General features: G+C 51.8%; 1 protein-coding gene across 4 annotated transcripts; it reads left to right on the forward strand.

Annotated features, from left to right (window-relative positions):
- The first annotated feature begins 11,300 nt into the window (after positions 1-11,300).
- On the forward strand, positions 11,301-18,568 carry KLHDC8A (kelch domain containing 8A). 4 transcript variants are annotated; one of them, XM_061185487.1, is made up of 6 exons: positions 11,301-11,549; positions 11,904-12,491; positions 15,207-15,371; positions 15,604-15,819; positions 16,434-16,535; positions 17,427-18,568. In XM_061185487.1, exons 2-6 carry the CDS (start codon positions 12,116-12,118, stop codon positions 17,618-17,620), a joined length of 1,053 nt encoding a protein of 350 aa, XP_061041470.1. In that variant the 5' UTR covers positions 11,301-11,549; positions 11,904-12,115; the 3' UTR covers positions 17,621-18,568. The 4 variants fall into 4 exon arrangements, with proteins under 4 accessions (XP_061041470.1, XP_061041472.1, XP_061041469.1 ...); XM_061185489.1 differs by lacking the exon at positions 11,301-11,549 and adding an exon at positions 11,632-11,752; XM_061185486.1 differs by lacking the exon at positions 11,301-11,549 and having other exon boundaries at positions 11,782-12,491.
- The last annotated feature ends 559 nt before the right edge of the window (positions 18,569-19,127 follow it).

Raw genomic sequence — 19,127 nt, forward strand, 5'->3', positions numbered from 1 at the left:
GGTACAGACCCTGCCCTGAGACCCTTATAAGCAATTCAGGGAACTGGCAACCTGAGGACATCCCTCTGCCCTATACTAGCAGCTTCCATCCTGCTGGCCATCTTCTAGTTTCTTTCAAGGATTATTGCTATTGGACATTTATTTTATTTATTTTTAAATCAGTGTTCTTTTTTTTAAAAAACTAATTTATTTTATTTATTTTTGGCGGCATTGGGTCTTCGTTGCTGCGCGGGGGCTTTCTCTAGTTGCAGTGAGCAGGGTCTACTTTTCATTGTGGTGCGCAGGCTTCTCATTGCAGTGGTTTCTCTTGTTGCAGAGCACGGGCTCTAGGGCGCGCGGGCTTCAGTAGTTGTGTCACACGGGCTCAGTAGTTGTGGCTTGCAGGCTTTAGAGCGCAGGCTTAGTGTTGAGGAGCATGGGCTTAGTTGCTCTGCAGCATGTGAGATCTTCCCGGATCTGGGCTCGAACCCATGTCTCCTGCATTGCCAGGCAGATTCTTAACCACTGCGCCACAAGAGAAGCCCCTAGATGTTTCTTTTTCATTGATTTTAGGCTCCTAAGACACACACCCCTCCATGGGTCTTGAGAACACCTCCTCTCTGCCCTCTGCTGGTGGGGAATTGTAAGGGCTTTGCAATAAACAGCTCAATGTTCATTACTTATAAATACCACGCATTCCTGCTGCCTTCCATCACCCCTGCGATGAACTGAAATGCTTTAATCTTTAAAGAGGAATGAATTTGTAATTAACACCTTAACTGTTATATCTGAGCCATTCCGGAGGTTTTCTATTTAAATGCAAATTGAATCTTCCCGAAGGAAAGCTAATAAGTGATGAAAGTAGATAGCAAGAGATGAGGAAGCAGGAGGAGGGAGGTGGTGCTGATGTGGAGTTGTCACCGTTGTGTTGTTGACCTGCTGCCTGCGGCCCACACTCTCCACACCCATAGACCAGGCCCTGAGGCTGAGGGAGCCTGAGGTGGGGTTTGGGTCCCTGGAGCCTGAGTCTCAAGTCCACTGTTTGTGGGGATGCCCAAATCAGCAGCCATTTGGGCGGGTCCTCACTGGGCTGCTGGAAGTCATCTTAGCATCATGGTGGCCTGGAGAAGATATTGGCTTTGGAAGAAGATATTTTCAGACACAACTGGGTTTGAATCCAGAATCCTCTTCCAATTAGCCGTAAGAGCTTGGGCGAGTTTCCGAATTCCTCTGAGCCTCCATGCCTTCATAATGTAAGCAGCCGTTAGTGCTTGTTCCTCTCAAGATTGCTGTAAAGATTATGTGATAAACAGAGAAAATGTGCCAGATATACAGTAGGTGTCCAGCAAATGTTAGTTTCCTTCCATTGTCATAAGATATTGCTATGCCAACTTAACACGTCAAGGTAAGCGAGAAGCAGGCTGTCAAGAAAAAGGTGGTATAGCTCTATTTCCTTTAAAGTAGCGTAAGTGGGGGGGGGCACAAACTTTTTCTGTAAAGGGCCAGGTAGTAAATATTTCACGCTTTTCAGGCCATACGCTCTCTGTTGCAACTATTCCACTCTACCATTGTAGTGGGAAAGCAGCCACAGACAACACATAAACGAATGAGTGAATGAGCATGGCTGTGTTCCAATATAACCTTATTTATAGATGATGAAATGTGAATTTCGCATAATTTTCACATATCACAAAATATTTTTCTTTGGATTTTTTTCCAACGATTAAAAATGTAAAAACCGGGCTTCCCTGGTGGCGCAGTGGTTGAGAGTCTGCCTGCCAATGCAGGGGACACGGGTTCGTAGCCCTGGTCTGGGAAGATCCCACATGCCGCAGAGCAGCTGGGCCCGTGAGCCACAGTTACTGAGCCTGCGCGTCTGGAGCCTGTGCTCTGCAACGAGAGGCCGCGATAGTGAGAGGCCCGCGCGCCGCGATGAAGAGTGGCTCCCGCTTGCCACAACTAGAGAAAGCCCTCACACAGAAATGAGGACCCAACACAGCCATAAATAAATAAATAAAATAAATTAAAAAAACAAAACAAAACAAAACCATTTATCTGCATTCCTTTAACGAGGTTACTGACCCTTTAAAAAAAAAAAATGTAAAAACCGTTCTTAGATCACATGCCATACAAAAACAGGTGGAGGGCTGGATTTGGCCCATGAGTCATGTTTGCTCATCCCTGCCCTAAAGTATTACAAGAGGCCTTCACCTAAGATTTGGGAGACTCTGCACCAAGGAACCTCTCAGAACATAACTCCTGAGGCTGGGACCACAGGGGACGGATGTCACCCAAGGAAGAAAATAGCCCTTTGGGCCAGGACTTCCAAGGACTAAAGGATGCACAGGATCCCTGGTGATGGTCTCTGCTGGGGAGCCAGCCATTGGGTCAAGGCATGAATAGAGGTGTCATTCTACTTCTTGCCTAGTGATGTCCAGGAAGGACTGAGGGTTCGTGGGCGCTGAGCAGGCAGCCATCTCCTGGTGACAGGCTAGGGATGGGTGCTCAAGGGCTGTATCCTCAACTGGGAAAGCAGTGCAAGCTCCTTGGGCTCCTCAGACCTCCCAGGGGCACACCTGCTGAGGACAGGCCGGCCCTCTGATTCACCCAAGGCTCAGCCTGTTTCTCCCCTTTCCTGGGCTCTCTTACATCTATTCTTAAACACACACAAAGCCTACTTGCAGCCAGCCTGTCATGCCTCTCCCCCTTCTCTCTGTCTCTAGCACAGAGAGAACACAGGTCACTACACCAGATGGCAACTTTGCTGCTGAGGCAGACTGCCGGTCTCCCATGGGAGGAAGGGTTAAATCAGGGGAATGGATGATGCCAGCTCCGCAGTCCCCACCCCTTCCTCTTTAATGTGCCTCTGCCTGGTCCCTTCTCCAGAACCTCTGGGGAGGAGGGCGTGTGTGTGTCTGTGTTTCTGTGTGTGTGTGTGTGTGTGTGTGTGTGTGTGTGTGAGATGTGATGCACCAGAGGACAAGGGGAAGAGGAGAGGAGAGACAGTGCCAGAGGGAAAACCACCCTGTACCTCTATAAGTGTCCCAACCAGGGTGGACAGACACCTCTTTCCAGCTGGAGGGTGAGCCAGACATGCTTCTCTGGCACCCATGGAGGATCGTGGGCTCCCAGAGGTGGAGGTGAGCAGAGCCACGGGCTGGAGAATGAGGCTGCTCTGTTAGAAGCTGCCTGAGGCCTGGCAGGAGGAGAGAGGCAAAGAGGGCTGGGACCTCTGAGGGTAACTGCTCTCAGTTCCTGGCTCTCTAGAGGCCCCAGACTGAGTGTCATCTCACACCAGTCCAGCTTGTGGGTCCCCCTCCTCCTCCTCCCAGCCCCGTAAAAGGGCCTGGAGCCTTGGATCCCACTGCACGTCAGGTTCAGCCAAAATCTGGTGCTAACAGGGAGGCAGGGAAGGAGAGTCAGGCCATGAGAAGCCCTCCTCCTAACGTAAGCAGTGATGATCAATAGAAAACCAGTAAGTGTGATTTACCAGGTGAGCAATACCCACCTGGAAACAAGGGGACTCTCCAGGGAGTGCGCCAGGATGAAGATGAGACAGCAGCCTTGCAGCCTGAGCTTTTGTCCTCCGGATGAGACAGCTTTGCTGGGAAGTGGGGGCCCATGCAGGAGGTGAGCAGGTGAGGCTTCTGTTTGAGGCAGGCCTTATTCCTGGGCCTCAGAGCTCTGGGGACCGGGCTGTGTGTCCACCGCCCTGCTCACTCAGAGCCTGTCAGCAGGAGAGCCAGCCCCCCCGACCTTGCCCCCTAAGTGCACACACGCAGGCACCATCCATGACAGGCAGGCTGACCCATCTGCCAATCAATCTTCCTTGCCGATTTCCCAGCTGGAGCAGCGAGGCTGGTGTGTAAATCATTCAGAGCCCTCTCAGCTCTGCCAGGACATGGAGCTCTTTTTAATTAAGAAGAATGGAGGGTGATGCTGGCTCTGGAGATGGCGGTATTAACTTACTAATGGGCATTTAAAGAGCTGTGTTTGAGAGCCCTGCTGCTGCCTTCCCTAGCCTACAGCCTCTTGCTCCTCTGCAGAGCCACCCAGACCCCTGTGAAGGCTCTGCTATCCTCTACATTAGAAGCGGTAGACGATAAGCCCCCCCAGTCCCCAGTCAGGCCCTGGCCTGGTGACCTGGGACAAACGGGCCCATTTTTGCTTTTAGAGGAAGGGCCAGAACCGGGATGACTTGAGCCCTGAGTCCTCTGCCTCCTGTTCTTGCAGCTTGTGGGAGGGCAACAGGCACCCCGGAAATATCAGGGCCCAGCAGGAAGCATGATTAGGCTTCCAGGTGGGTGCCCAGGGTCTTCAAGAAGGCAGCCCATTAGCCATAGCTGCAGCTATCACAGGCTCTATCACAGGTCCCTGTGTCCCCGGCTGAGCTGGGGGAAAATGCAGGTGGTGGCAACAACAGCGCCAGGGGAAGGCCCCCAGTAAAGTCCCTTCCGGTGACAGAACCTTGGGTAGTGGGCAGTGCCTACGACAGCCGGTGAGGCCAGACCTCTGTGTGTTTGCACCGCTTGGAAGAATGTGAGGATGTCCATTCTGGAAACTGCTGCTTTGTCACTATGGTTAAACGATTCTTTCTCTAGGGCTTGCCACCCTGCACGCCCTCTGTGGAAGAACACTCCAACTGGGAGAGACCTCAGGCTGCCGTCTTCTTCCTCTTCTTTCTAATTTTACAGACGCCAGATTGGATATGACTCGCCCAGAGGTGCACAGCCCGGTTATGACGAGACAATGGGCTGGAACAAAGGTTTCCTGACTCACAGTCCTGTGTCTTTCCTGTTTCCAGTACCTCCCAGGGGAGGTGACACCATGGTCTCTCACCTCACCTCCTGCTGGTGTTTTAATTTTCTGTTGCTCCTGGGCAGGAAATTCTTCCTTTTTTATAACCCAGATCCTCAGGCTTTATTATAAGCCCCATTTCCTCTTACAATTTCCTCAATAAACACAGGGAAGTCGCCAAGGTCTTTCAGAGAAGGTTTCTCTTCCTGCTGTCATTGTCATCTTATGCATTAAACAGAAGAGTATGCACTTCCCAATTCTTTCTTCTAAATCATGCATTTTGTGAGTCTGAAAATCAAGATGACCACCCTCCCCCCACGCCCTGCCAATCCCTTACCTGTGATCCATTTTACACTTAGGTAAAATGTCCCAATTTTACCTAAATAGGCAGAAGTTGCTCGCAGGTGGACAGATGCATTTAAAACTGATACCCATTAAGTCCCTCTAGGCTCCAGGCTCTATGCTGTGTGCTCTGTGCTATGTACTATGTACTATGCTGTGTGCTCTGTGCTATGTACTATGTACTATGCTATGTGCTATGTGCTCTATGCTATACTCTGGAGTAGGAGGAAGGAGCAAGGTGGGTACTGGAAGGAGTGTGGCTAACTCAACTCTCTAATCAAGGCTGCATGGTCAGGAGGGGAAGCCCTGTTGTCTGAGGCCATCCTGTGGGACCTCAGACTGACACCCTAAGGGTGGCAGTGCCATATGAACAGATGCAGATTATGGTTGTGACTGCTGGAACTTGTGTTGCACCAGCTCCAATCAAGTCCACTTGAGCCCTAAATCCTTCCTCTGGGCTGATGTCAGGACTGGGCAGGGGGGGCTCTAATGAGGCTTTTCCATGTTGGGGGAGGAATCTACCCTTGCCTTGGTCTGCTGGCAGCCTCAGTCCTAACTGGATGAGTCACCTTCCCTCCCCAGTCCCTGAATACCAGAAGCCCAAGCTTCTGGTGAGGAATAAGAATGTGATTATCTAAAGGAGGGGCACCAGCTGTTCTCCAGATCACTATGCTGTTTAGGCTGCAGTGGAAGGAATTCCAGTTAGCTAGGAGGAAATATCCTGTCCAAGACATAGGCCCAGAAATGGTTGAATACAGGAGGGTGTGGGCCCTGGTAAGGTGCCTACCACGTGAGATTGGCACGTGCTATTCGACACACTGCCTGGAGTATACAGAAAGTCAGAGGTATGGAAACCTGCCGTCACAAATGGAGGAAAGCTCTACTCTTTATAGAGGACCTATGCCTGCCCAGGAGCCATGCCGGGCATCTCATTCCCCCCATAATGCTAGAAAGTAGATTTTCTTCTTCCCTTTTTCACAGATGAGGAACTGAGATTCAGGATGTAAGTGATTTATTCATGGTCACGCAGCCAGGGGGCGGCTGAGCCAGGATTCAGGCGTCTGTCTGATTCCAGAGTCCACACACCTTCCCACTGCCCTGTGACTGTGGGGCACTGCAGAGAGAGAACTACACAGGGGAGGTGACCCAGCCTCAGGGGGCTCTGGGTGCACCCCTCCCCCAGCGTGGTACCCACAGAGGGAGTTCCATGGTATCCACTGACAGGAGGGTAAACTGTATTTCTGAGGAGGGAGAAAGGAGCTACTGTAGAATTTAATAGCTAAACAACCCCTCTTTCCCCACCCCCACCCCAGTGTGCTCTACACTTGGAATCCCACCAGTCCCTTGAGGCCCTACACACAGATACTCCATCCATAGTCTGCCACACTGGGAATCTGCCTAGTTTACTGGGAAGAGTAAACTACACCCTCAGCTTCCCCAAAACCTACCACAGAGTTCAGTGAAGGCCGGCCCTTGAATAGCTAATAAACTCAATCGATGCTGAGTCAGACTGTGCATTTTCATGTATATAAATTAAGCCTTAATAAACCCAAATTGAGACTTTAAAAAAAAAATGCTTGGGCTTCCCTGGTGGCGCAGTGGTTGAGAATCTGCCTGCCAATGCAGGGAACATGGGTTCGTGCCCCGGTCCGGGAGGATCCCACATGCCACGGAGCAACTAGGCCCGTGAGCCACAATTACTGAGCCTGCACGTCTGGAGCCTGTGCTCCGCAACGGGAGAGGCCGCGACAGTGAGAGGCCCGCGCACCGCGATGAAGAGTGGCCCCCGCTCGCCGCAACTGGAGAAAGCCCTCGCACAGAAACGAAGACCCAACACAGCCAAAAATAAATAAATAAATAAATAAATTTATTTTAAAAATGCTTACTAAGTATTTCTGGGGCTGAGCACCCCTTCAACCAATTTGACTGATGCGTTATCACAATAATTAAGACTCCAGAGCACCAAAGGCTTCATCTTTAGAGGCTTTCATGAACTTTCCTCTCCCCACTTTCCTACCTTCCCAGTACCACCTTGTAACCAAGGCAAAAACTCAAACGCTTTCTAAGAGAGAAGAGAAACCCAGACCCGATGCAACACAAGGTCTTAAAGCAGAAGGATTTAGGCTGACATGAGGAAGAACTTCCTGACGGGGAAAGTGGTTACCCACTGGAAGAGCTGGTGAAGAATTAAAGGGGTCACTGGACTCCCCACCTCTGCTTGGCACTCCACAAGTCCCCAGCTTGGTGCACTCAGCCCAGGCATGGAAACCGCAGGTGACTCAGGGAACCTTAAGTGGCGGTTGCTAGGTTACAAGCTTCCTCAACGTGCATTCAGTGTAAGGACTAAAGGATGTCACCTGGCTGAGAGGAAGAGCTATGGGGGAAGGAGTGGGGGAGATGGAGAAAAGCCAGGACTTGCAAAACAAGGAATTAGGCCATGGCCTGGAAGGCATCCTGTTCTTAGTACTTTTCCAAGGGTCTGAGTCCCACAGTCCTCACAGAGGGTGTTGCTTGCAGGACATGAACATTGAGTTAGAATGGGGCCTATTCTGGGGCTGGATTCTAGTCCTTTCCCAGCTATGCTGCCTGGCACAGACAGTATGGCAATGGGGAGAGGACAGTCACTGAAACCTTTGAGGTCTGGGCTCCTTCCTTCACTGTAATTGGACAGAAAGCCAGGTGAGAGTAGTGAAGTTTGATGTCCTTAATAATGCACAATTCTTTCATTTGTGATTTAATTATGATAAAGTGAAAGAGCACTGGATTTGGAATTCACAAACTAGACCCACCCTGAACGGCTCACATGGTCATAAGTCAATTACTTCATTTCACTAAGTCTCAGAGTCCTCATCTGTAAAAAAGGGGTGCTAATACCTGCCTGACAACCTTTCCTAGGGTTTTTAAGATTACGAGAAAGTGGATGTGCGAGGGCTTAGTTTAGCTCGAGTTATGCAAACATAAAGTAGTATGAACTTTATATACCTGCTCGCTGAGCTGTCCCAGCTGGGGTGGGTGGAGGCACAAGAAGCCTTGCCTCACTGCTTTGGGAAAAGGCTCCGTGGGCAAGAGAGGCTGAAGATGGACCCTCAACAAGCCCCTCTGAGGAATGCGTATGGTTTTCAATCCTCTTGATCACCCTGTCGTGACTTTGTGAAGACAGTTTAAATTGATGGTTGAGGGTTTGTTCCCTGTTCCTCTGGACAGATTGTGATCTCCAGGAAGAAGAGAAATGTTTGATGTTTCCTGTGAAACTTCATTAATTCAGACCACATTTTTGGAATTTGTGTTCTTATTGAATAAACAGAACACAAATTTCGGGGAGGGGGAAATTTCCCCCCTTACTCCTCTTGAGTTCTTTTGGCTGGTCTAATAATTAAATTGACAAGATTATCAGGAGGGGAAAAAAACCCAACTTAATTCACATGCACAGAGGTCCCATAGAAATGGGACCCCCGCAGTGCCAAAGCAGGCTGTTTATATATCATTTTTAGGCAAATAATTATTTGTGAAGACGTACCAAAGGAGCTTGCGCTTGGGGTACAGACTAATGAAGTAACAAAATCTGTTTACACAGTTTTCTTAGCCTTGAATTCCCTAACTCTGGTGATAAGTAAGGATGCTTTCTCTCTCCTGGTATGGGGAGGATACTTTCACGTGGGAGATTTATTTCCCACTTTCGGGGGAAATAAGGAGTACAGAGTGTTTTTTTAATATCAAATGTTTTTTCCCACCGGCTGTTTCTCAAGTAACTTTAACTTAAAACAATCAATATGCCATTGTGGTATACCTTGGGGTGGGCTGCTCTGAGCCCCAACACAACTGTCCTCTGTGAAGGTTCTTAGAGGTACTTACTATGTAAGTACAGAGAATTCAAACTAAAAAGCAGTGGAATTTCTAAGCCAAGAACTCAAGATGTTAAGATGGGCCTATGAGCTGTTAAGAGGTACTGTGACCTCTGTTTCTCACAGGAAGTCATTTCTAAGTGAGGACCAAAATGTTTGCGCTTGTTCTCAGTTTTCCTTTTTCTTGGTTTTGTTGACAGTAGTTGTAGTAGTAATGGTATTCATAGTGATTTACCAGCCCCTTGCTGTGTGTCAGAAGCTGAACTGAACACTTTACAAATATCATCTCATTTTTTAAAAAAATAAATTTATTTATTTATTTTTGGCTGTGTTGGGTCTCCATTGCTGTGCGTGGGCTTTCTCTAGTTGCGACAAGCGGGGGCTACTCTTCGTTGTGGTGCTCGGGCCTCTCATTGCGGTGGCTTCTCTTGTTGCGGAGCACGGGCTCTAGGCGTGCGGGCTTCCGTAGTTGTGGCTCACGGGCTCTAGAGTGCAGGCTCAGTAGTTGTGGCGCACGGGTTTAGTTGCTCCGCAGCATGTGGGATCTTCCTGGACCAGGGCTCGAACCAGTGTCCACTGCATTGGCAGTCAGATTCTTTTTTTTTTTTTTAATAAATTTATTTATTTTTATTTATTTTATTTCTGGCTGCGCTGGGTGTTCGTTGCTGCGCGCGGGCTTTCTCTAGTTGCGGTGAGCGGGGGTGCATGGGCTTCTCAGTGCGGTGGCTTCTCTTGCTGCCGAGCACAGGCTCTAGGTGCACAGGCTTCAGTAGTTGTGGCTCGCAGGTTCTAGAGCTCAGGCTCAGTAGTTGTGGCGCACGGGCTTAGTTGCTCCGCGGCATGTGGGATCTTCCCGGACCAGGACTTGAACCCGTGACCCCTGCACTGGCAGGCAGATTCTTAACCGCTGCACCATCAGGAAAGTCCCAAAAATATCATCTCATTTAATCTTCACAAAAATCTACAAGGATATATCTATACCATGGAATGCTACTCAGAAATAAAAAGGAATGAACTAGTGATACATGCAACAACTTGGATGAATCTCCACAGAATTATGCTGTGAGCAAAAAAAGCCAATACCCAAAGGTTACATACTGTAAGTTTCTGTTTATATAACATTCTTGAAATGACAAAATTATGGAAATGGAGAACAGATTAGTGGTTGCCAGGGGTTGGAGAGAGAGGGGTGAGAGGGAAGAAGGTATGGGTATAAAAAGGCAAAATGTACACCTGAAACTAACACAGTGTTGTAAATCAACTATGCTTCAATTAAAAAAAAAAAAAGGCAACGTGAAGGGTTCTTGTGGTGATGGAAATATTCTAAATCTTGACTGATCAATTTCCATATCCTGGCTATGATATTATTGTACTATATGTTTTGCAAGATGTTACCATTGAGAGAAATTGGGTAAAAGGTGTTATTTCTTACAACTGCATGTGAATCCACAATTTATCTCAAAATACAAAGTTTAATCTGAATAAAATAAGGAAACTGAGCCTCGGAGTAGTTAAATAATTTCAGAGCCAGAATTCAAACCCAGGTCTGTCAGACTCCCAAGCCTAAGCATTTCAACACTTGGCTCTATTCAAGGGAACCATGTGGGAGGACCCCACAAGCCTGCAGTTCATCACACCAGGTGGCTCACTGGTGTCGTGGGCACTTTTTTTACTGGGGACTACTGTCCTGATAAGGCCATTACAGAATGGCTTGAAAGAATTATTTGGCAAGACCTGTGGGTTGGTGCTGAGGGCCAAGATTTGATAACCAGGTCTTCCCTTCCTAAGGTGTGATGTGGGAGGGACCACTCACGTGTTTGCGTTTCCACTTTTGTCTCTGGCTGTGTGTCCACATAACTGTGCACTTTCTGTCAGTTTCTCCGTGGATATGACCATTTCCGGGTGGAGGGTGAGGTGATGTGTAAATTATGCATCTGTACGCAGGTCGGTGTGTACATTGTTTGGATGCACCCGTGTCAGGTCTGCGTGCGTCACGCCCACATAACTTGCTTCTATTAGGTTAAACCATTTGATAATACCTCCCCCAAAGCAAAGCCGACTATTGAGCTAGCCTGTCACGAACTGGGTCTGTGTACTGTAGATAAACTGGGTAATTGGACTCTCCGCCTCCTCATCCAAAACAAACACTCACAAACCGCCCACCCCCACACTGGAGGGAGTCTAGTCCCCGTCATCTGGGTACTTGGCTCTAGTGCCCCGCTTTCCCTGAACAGTAGGCAAGGTGAGCGTCTCCCGCCGGGCCCTTTCCCTCCCCCGCAGGCCGGGCGCCGCCAGGGCTTCCGTAAAGAGGTCAGGGCTCGCTTCGCCGCGGGGCGCACGCGGGTTCCTGCACAGGTGTGGCGGCTGATGGTGGGGATGTGCGTGGAGCAGGCTCGCCGGCCTCCCCGCACCCCACCCTCCGGCGGCGGCTCCGCTTCTCCTTCCTGCTGCTCATTTATTCTCCTCTTCTGCATGTGACAGCGGTGTGCGGACCGGGGAAGGACAGAGCGCCCTCTCCCCTGCTCCCCGCGCCGCTCTCGGGTAATGCGCTGCCTGCGCCTCGCCGCCGCACTCCTCTGGCCTGGCTGTGTAAGTGGCGCGGGGGCAGGGACGGGAGTTGGCAGGGAGGGAGAGCCGGGGGAGGCAGGCGGCGGCGCCGAAAGGTGTTAACTCCTTGCTTCGCCGGGAGGCAGCCTGGCACCCTGAACCCCGGAACGCCCCCGGCCCCCGACGCGTTCCACGCGTTCCACGGGTTTCCGACCAGCTGGCTGGGAGCGGCGGGGGACAAAGCGGTGCGGGTTTGATGCCGCCGCGGGGTGGCGCCTTCGCCGCCGCGTCTTCCCTTGAAAGTTGGCGGGGGGTTGGGAGCCCGCTCGCCCGCCCACGCCAGGAGGCCCGGGCGCCGGGCCCGGCTGCCCTTGATTCGCCCCATTCCTCCCGCAGGGCCAGGCTCGGACGCCGCCGGGCCGCTGAGTCTTGAGGGACAGTGAAGCGCTGGCCGGCGTCGGGGCCCTTGCCGGGGGTCGGGCGGGAGCCGGCGAACAGGAGCGAGATGGAGGCGCCGAGAGGGGGCGCGGAGTAGCCGGCGGACCCCCTGGCTCGCACCTCCCCCGGCGCTCCGCGGGGGCGCGGCGGGCGGGGCCCCCGGGGCTGCCATGGAGGTGCCCAACGTCAAGGATTTCCAGTGGAAGCGCCTGGCGCCACTGCCCAGCCGCCGGGTCTACTGCTCCCTGCTGGAAACCGGGGGGCAGGTCTATGCCATCGGGGGATGTGACGACAACGGCGTCCCCGTGGACTGCTTTGAGGTCTACTCCCCCGAGGCCGACCAGTGGACCGACCTGCGCCCCCTGCCCACAGCCCGGGCCGGGGTGGCTGTCACCGCCCTGGGGAAGCGGATCATGGTGATCGGGGGTGTGGGCACCAGTCAGCTGCCTCTGAAGGTCGTGGAGATGTACAACATCGATGAGGGCAAGTGGAAGAAGAGGAGCATGCTGCGCGAGGCCGCCATGGGCATTTCTGTCACGGCCAAAGGCGAGTGGGGCCAGGGCTGAGGGCGGGCAGAGAGAAGGGAGTGGGGGGCCACGGGGAAAGGGATGGAAGCCAACACTGAGTTGGAGGCCACTATCACACTCCTGATTCCCAGTTGATCTTTACAATGGACACTAAAACTAGAGACCCGCTGGCCTTATTTTACAGATGGGAAAATTGAGACTCAGCAAGTGAAGTGTCTAGTAAATCCATATGATGCCAGAGCTCCACTCCACCCCCACCAGGTTCCTCCCAGCAAGCTGGGCAGGCCGGGCCAGAGGGGAGAGCCAGAGGGGGTTAGTGCAATGTCCCTGTACATCCCTTCATTCAGCAGAATGATTGGGCCTTCCACCCACAGCACCAAATCCCCTGAAGTCTTCCTTGCAAGCGCCACCACCTCCAGACAATTATTTGGGGCCCTGGGGATGTTCATGCCATCCTCGTACCATCACCAGGCCCCACTGGGAGGGCTTTGGGACCTGATTCCAGGACCTTCTCCCCACCATCTGCCTCCTAATCTCAGAGACACTGATGAGTGGACACCAGAATGTTCCTGAGGGTCGTGCTTCTGTGGCATCTTGCCCAGGTTCACTAGGTTCTCAGGGCATGCATGTGATGATCACGTAGCTTTGATTCTCATTTTGCTTTTTCCAAGCCCATCATTTCTTTCTTTTCAGGCCTGGTACAGCCCAGAGCACAGAGGGGGCTCTGAAAGCTCTTTTGCTAAAACACACAGGGTTTTATGGAAAATGGCCCAGCAGGAGTTAGGAGACCCCAAGTTCAGATCAGACAGGCTTAGTGGGATGCAACCTTCCCTCCTTCTCTTGCAAAACCATTTCAGCTGCCTGTCAGGTCTACTGTAGATCAGAAACCAGTATTTCTTGAGCACCTGCTCTGTCCCTGGCACAGTTCTAGGTCCCAGGGAGGAAGGAAAGAGGCAGAAGATCTGATCCCTGCCTTTAGGAGCCCGGGTCTTACCAATGAAGGTCAGAGAGAGAAACTCTTAACTCAAAATCCCTGAGGGCAGAGTAGCCAATGGGGCCTCCTGAATTCCCAGTAAGAAAGATGGAAGGCATGGAGGCCCATGGGGAAATAGAGAGGGAAAGGGTAGTCCTTTATCCGCAGATCTCAATAAGTGGGGCTGAATGATTAAGAACCAACATTTATTGAGTCCTTACCATAGGTGCCTTATAGGTATTAACCCCTTTGACCCTCACAACCTGTCTGATGAGGTAAGTGCTATTATTATCCTCATTTTAGAGAGAAGTAATGTGAGGCCCAGAGAGGTTAACTTGCCCAAGGTTACGCAGCTAGCAGGTGATGGTCGAGTCTGTGCTCTTAACTATGGCATTGAATGGGTTCAATAGTTAGTTTACTAAGAATTTACATGCCTGTGTGCCACACTTTCTAGCAGATGCTGGGGCCACAGATTAACAAATCTCAAGAACCTAACAATCTATGGAAAGAAGAAACATACAAAGGTTATTTCAGTAACGTGTGGCAAGTAGGGTGATGCAGGTGCCACAGGAGGTCCTGAGCCGCCGCTCTCAGCCCAGCCTTGCAGTTCAGGGACACCCAGGTGACTCTGAAAGGATGAGTAAGAATTGGGTGCAGGAATGGTAATGTGGTCTGGATGTGAGGGTTCCCAGCTGGAGGTGTGCGGGTGAAAACAGGAATAGAAGAGGCGGAGTTTGTGTAAGGTAAATTTCTCATTAGCAGGCCCCATCTCCCAGCCACAGGCTAGGGTTGGGATTTTTTTCCCTCTCTTTAGTAAGATTGGAAAGTAGAAAGAAGTAGTACTCATCCCTGCAATCCCCTTGAAGAATGAAAGTCTCATAGAGCCAGAAGCGGGGAGGACTGGCTACTAGGAGACAGAATCCCGGGTAGGAGTGAGTCCCTGGGAAAAAAGAGGGCCCTGGGGGTAGGGCTGTGTCCTTAACAGGCTGTGTGAGGTACTGGGGTGAGGCCCAGGGAAACATGGAGGCGTTGCCTATCCTCTCTGCTGCGCTGTGTCACCTGCAGCCAAGAGCAGTAGAGAGTGGGGGGGAACTCACTTCTCTGGGCAGGGCTTCTTATAGGGGCCAGTTTTCTCTCCTCCAAAGCCTCTCCCTCATTCACCCCTAGCCCATTCAGTGCAGGGTGCTTCCTGGAGCCCAGAGCTTTCCTGTGCATGAAGGAGGATAGCCTTCTCCTATCCGGACAAAGAAAGAGACAGCAGCAGGCCAGTGTCCCACAAGGCCAATAACAGCAGGGCTGACCTCATTTCCAAAGGCTCCTGCTAGGTCTAGAGAGTTCTGATCTGGGAGTGCCTGGGGAAGAGGCCACTATTGGAGGGTATCAGAGGAATACCCCTCCTCTTTGGCATCCCTCTGGCTGCCCAGGAAGGAGGAGAATGGAGGGGATAAGACCTGCAAAGGGTTGTCCAGGCCTAGACTCCACTGCAGTCTACCTCTGTGCAAGTATTTCGGGTTTAACCAAGGGCCAGACACCAAGGAAAGCTAAGGCATGTAGGCCTGACATGGCTTCAAGAAGACCCAGGCTTGACTGTGGCAGGAACTTTTAATGGTGCCACCAACCCATTCTTGGGCAGAGCGGTGTGGTTGGGACCTGGCCGGGCTTCAGTGCTTGTGTTCCAGGGGTTAACAGAGCCTGGCCATGGTAGGAGCTGAGTACAATGGGCCTGTCTCATAGTGTCTGTTGTATGGCCTTTCTCCTTAGATTACCGAGTGTATGCGGCAGGCGGGATGGGCCTGGACCTCCGTCCACACAACCACCTCCAACACTATGACATGCTCAAGGACATGTGGGTGTCTCTAGCACCCATGCCCACCCCGAGATATGCTGCCACCTCATTCTTGCGAGGTTCCAAGATCTATGTGCTGGGTAAGGACAGGTTGTCTGGCCCACGTCTGGCCCTTCTTCCCTCCCCCAGGTCAGTTCCGGTTGGACGCAGTGCCTGTGTGCTGAGCATCTCCTGGGCTCTGGGGGTTAATCATGCTGCCCCACCCTTCAGGGAGCTTCCTATATGATCTGATAACAGTCAGAAGGGGAAACCCAGCCCCAGTCCTCAGGGACTCACTCTTCTGCCCAACCTTCGCCCTACTCTGGCCTCCAGGGGGACGACAGTCCAAGTACGCGGTCAACGCCTTCGAGGTCTTTGACATCGAGACTCGCTCCTGGACCAAGTTCCCCAACATTCCCTGCAAGCGGGCCTTCTCCAGCTTTGTGACCCTAGACGACCGCTTGTACAGCCTGGGTGGCCTGCGGCAGGGTCGGCTCTACCAGCAGCCCAAGTTCCTCCGGACAATGGACGTGTTCGACATGGAACAGGGTAAGCTGGGCACCAGTCCCCGGCTGCGCACCTCCCTTCTGGCTGAATCCCCCACCTTACCCCCATCCCATCCATCCACCTAGGCTCACTTACCCAGCTGGGTGAGCCTTTCAGAGTCTGAACACCCTTCTCCATTCAAGGCTACTCTTGGGATCAAATTCTTTCATCTGTACAGGGTTCCCTTTGATTGGTTGGTTGGTTGTTTTTATCAAAGCCTTTTCCACCTATTGTCCATTCTTACAACATCCAGCCAGAGCCAGGTGAGGAAGGGCTTTTTCCTGTTTTTTACTCGTGGAAAAACAGAAGGATCCTGACTCTGATGCTCTCTGCCTCTAGTCAGCCTCCTTTCCAGCTTAAAGCCCGTGAGAACAGAGGTAGAACAAGGTGATTTGTCATAAGAGATTATGGTTCCTTGGATTGCAGCAAGCATGGGAGAGGGTAGAGTGTCATTTCAAACAGCAGGAGACATTGTATATGCACTAAGCACACAGGGTAGATGGAGTGGAGATGCTGCCTTGGGTGAGAGCAGTTTGGGACTCATGTGTATTTGGAGGGGCGGGTGGTCAGCATCTGATTCTCTCTGTGTATCTCCTGCCATCATGCATGGCCTGTAGGGGGATGGCTGAAGATGGAGCGCTCATTCTTCCTTAAGAAGCGGCGGGCAGACTTTGTGGCCGGCTCTCTGAGTGGACGGGTCATAGTGGCTGGAGGACTTGGTAAGGATAGAGCTTCCAGGCTGGCACTGTGGTTCTGGTGCTTGGTGGATTCTAGGCACTCTGCATGAGCAGGAGAGGGTGCTGGCTCCTTGCACACCGCCTGCCTACTGCTTTACTCCAAAGAATTTCAAAGCACTCCCCTCCTCCCAGCCTAGATGTCATGTCTCCATGGACGGGCCTCAGTTGCTGTCTATCTGTCCTCTTACACAGGAGAAACTGAGGCCCAGAGAGAATAAGGGGCATAGTGATAACCATGTGACACAGGCTTGCCAAGCACAGGTCCCTGGGGCCCTATCCAGGAATGACTGGAGGTGAAAGTGTGGCAGGGATTGGCCTTGGTCCTCTTTCTCTTCTCCCTGGATACCCAGCTCTGTCATGGAGTAGAAAAGCAGTCTGATCAAATCAGTTATTCTAATGAATTCAGGATTTGCTGTATAAGACCTCCCAGAGATGAGGGTATTTTGAAGGCGGGACCCCAACATCAACAGGGGAGAGACAGATGGGCGGCGGAGCTTCCAGGAACCCAGAGTTTACTCAGTGTGGACAGACACCCTATTTACCCACACAGGAAAGCAGCTTGATGTAAGCTAGACCATGTGAGCAGCTTTCTTAGTAAAGGGCAGAAGAGAGGCCGTAGTGTCTAGAAACTTCTGGTAAAAGCAGGCGGTGGGGAAAGAAAGTTACTCTTGAGATGAAAAGACAGAGAAGGCAGGAAGAACAAAGCAGCTGTTTGACAAAAGGGTGGGGAAGGAGCAATTCTGTAGCCAAGGAAGTTGAGGTTGATTGGCTTCTGCTTGTGGTTCCAGAGGCGGGGAGCCAGATGGGGGGACTTCCCCGGGCCGATAGGTGACTGGACTCCTTTGTAAGGTCCGGTTCCCTTGGCACTTTCAGGGAACCAACCCACTGTCCTGGAGACGGCAGAGGCATTCCACCCGGGGAAAAACAAGTGGGAGGTCCTCCCCGCCATGCCCACGCCCCGCTGTGCCTGCTCCAGCATCGTTGTCAAGAACTGCCTCCTGGCCGTGGGGGGCGTCAACCAGGGTTTGAGTGATGCGGTGGAAGCCCTGTGTGTCTCTGACTCCTAGCTGGCTCTGGGCCCAGCCACCGTGTCCTGGACCGGATCACCCCTCTCTGGACAAGAGGAATGATCTCATCAAAGCAGTTTGGGCTGCTTCCCCGGATGCCAGCTCCTGTCAGCAGCCAGTGGGGTTAGGCCCTAGGGCTCTAAATGACCTCTCCACCTCCAAACCCTACCAATCCGAGAAAACTGTAAGAAGTCTCGATGACTCTGCCATCCCCCTTCCCCTGTTGGAGCTCAGGTGACCTCTGGGGAGAGTCCTCACTTACTGCTCAGGCAGAGAAAGGTAGGTAGCAGGAGTATATGCTACCTCCCTTCCTGTGGGTTTACCTCTCCCATCTTCAGGATAGGGGGTAGGCAGGGCAGTTCTGACCCAGAGGATAGCTACTTGTAGCTGTCCTTTCCCTGGATCTGCGCTAGTCTGAAGGTCTCTTGGGATGGAAGATGGAGAAGGGTTGCAGGAGTCCCAACCCCTCTTCTCTCCATTGGTCTACATCCCTTCCCCCTTTGGTGGCCAACTGTGGGCCTGCCCTGGACCTCATCTACTCAGCAAGAATTGGCCCTGAAGCTGGAGGCGGCTGACTTGGAAGGGAAGTCGGGTTCACGTGCACTGGTCCAGGTCAGAAGCCCTGGCCAGGAAGGACCCATGCCTCTCGGGGTCCTGATGGGAATGTAATGATGGGACTGGAGCAGACTCCCAGCCCAGGGTCTGCTCCCCACTCTTCTCCTCACTTCATTTCTCCTTCGGTCACCCCTCCCCACCAGAGGCACCAGAGGCACCCCTCCACTTTGTCACTGACAGCCCCAGAGTGTTTCTGTGTGAAACCTTCTTATTTACACTGTGGCATCAAAATCCACAAAGGATGGATTAATTGCACTCTGGTTAACAGCAGCAGCACAATGATTAAAATCTATATTCCTATCTTCTCTGGCACCCTGATGCAGGGGCGGGGTGGACGGTGTCTTGATATGCAGAGGGTACCGCATGAAACAGTCCCTCTGACATTCTCAGGCTAAATGGGGCCCCAAGGGACCACTTGTTCTTGGCTGTTCCCTCTGAGGAGGTTCCACCTTCAAACCACCCTGCCCCGACCAGTCACCTCACTCCTAGGAAAACAGCACACTTTCCTCTCCTGAGCGTTGATGCCCCACAGGCGTGTTGGGAAAAGGCTGCACTCATTAACTGACTTCTTCGTTGGGTTACTCCTGTGACTGGCCTCAGTTCATTCAGCTCGAGCTCATTTCTGTCTTGCCCACAGTAGAAAGGTAATTGCTCACTGATGTAAAAACGTGAAGGACATGCCTCCTTTTAGCTGGTATAGCCGCTTTCTGATTCCAAGTTATTTTTAAAAGCTGTGCTAACACGGGGGATACAAAGATGAAAAAAATATGTGCCCTGGAGGGGCGGTGGGGGGGTCAGAGAGCACTCACCACGCGCTGGTATGATTATTTCTCCTGAAGCAGGAACACCCGTCTGAGGGCTCAGGGGGAGCCTCCTGGAGAAGATAACACCT

This window comes from Eubalaena glacialis, chromosome 3, assembly GCF_028564815.1.
Source record: "Eubalaena glacialis isolate mEubGla1 chromosome 3, mEubGla1.1.hap2.+ XY, whole genome shotgun sequence".
Lineage (NCBI taxonomy): Eukaryota > Metazoa > Chordata > Mammalia > Artiodactyla > Balaenidae > Eubalaena > Eubalaena glacialis.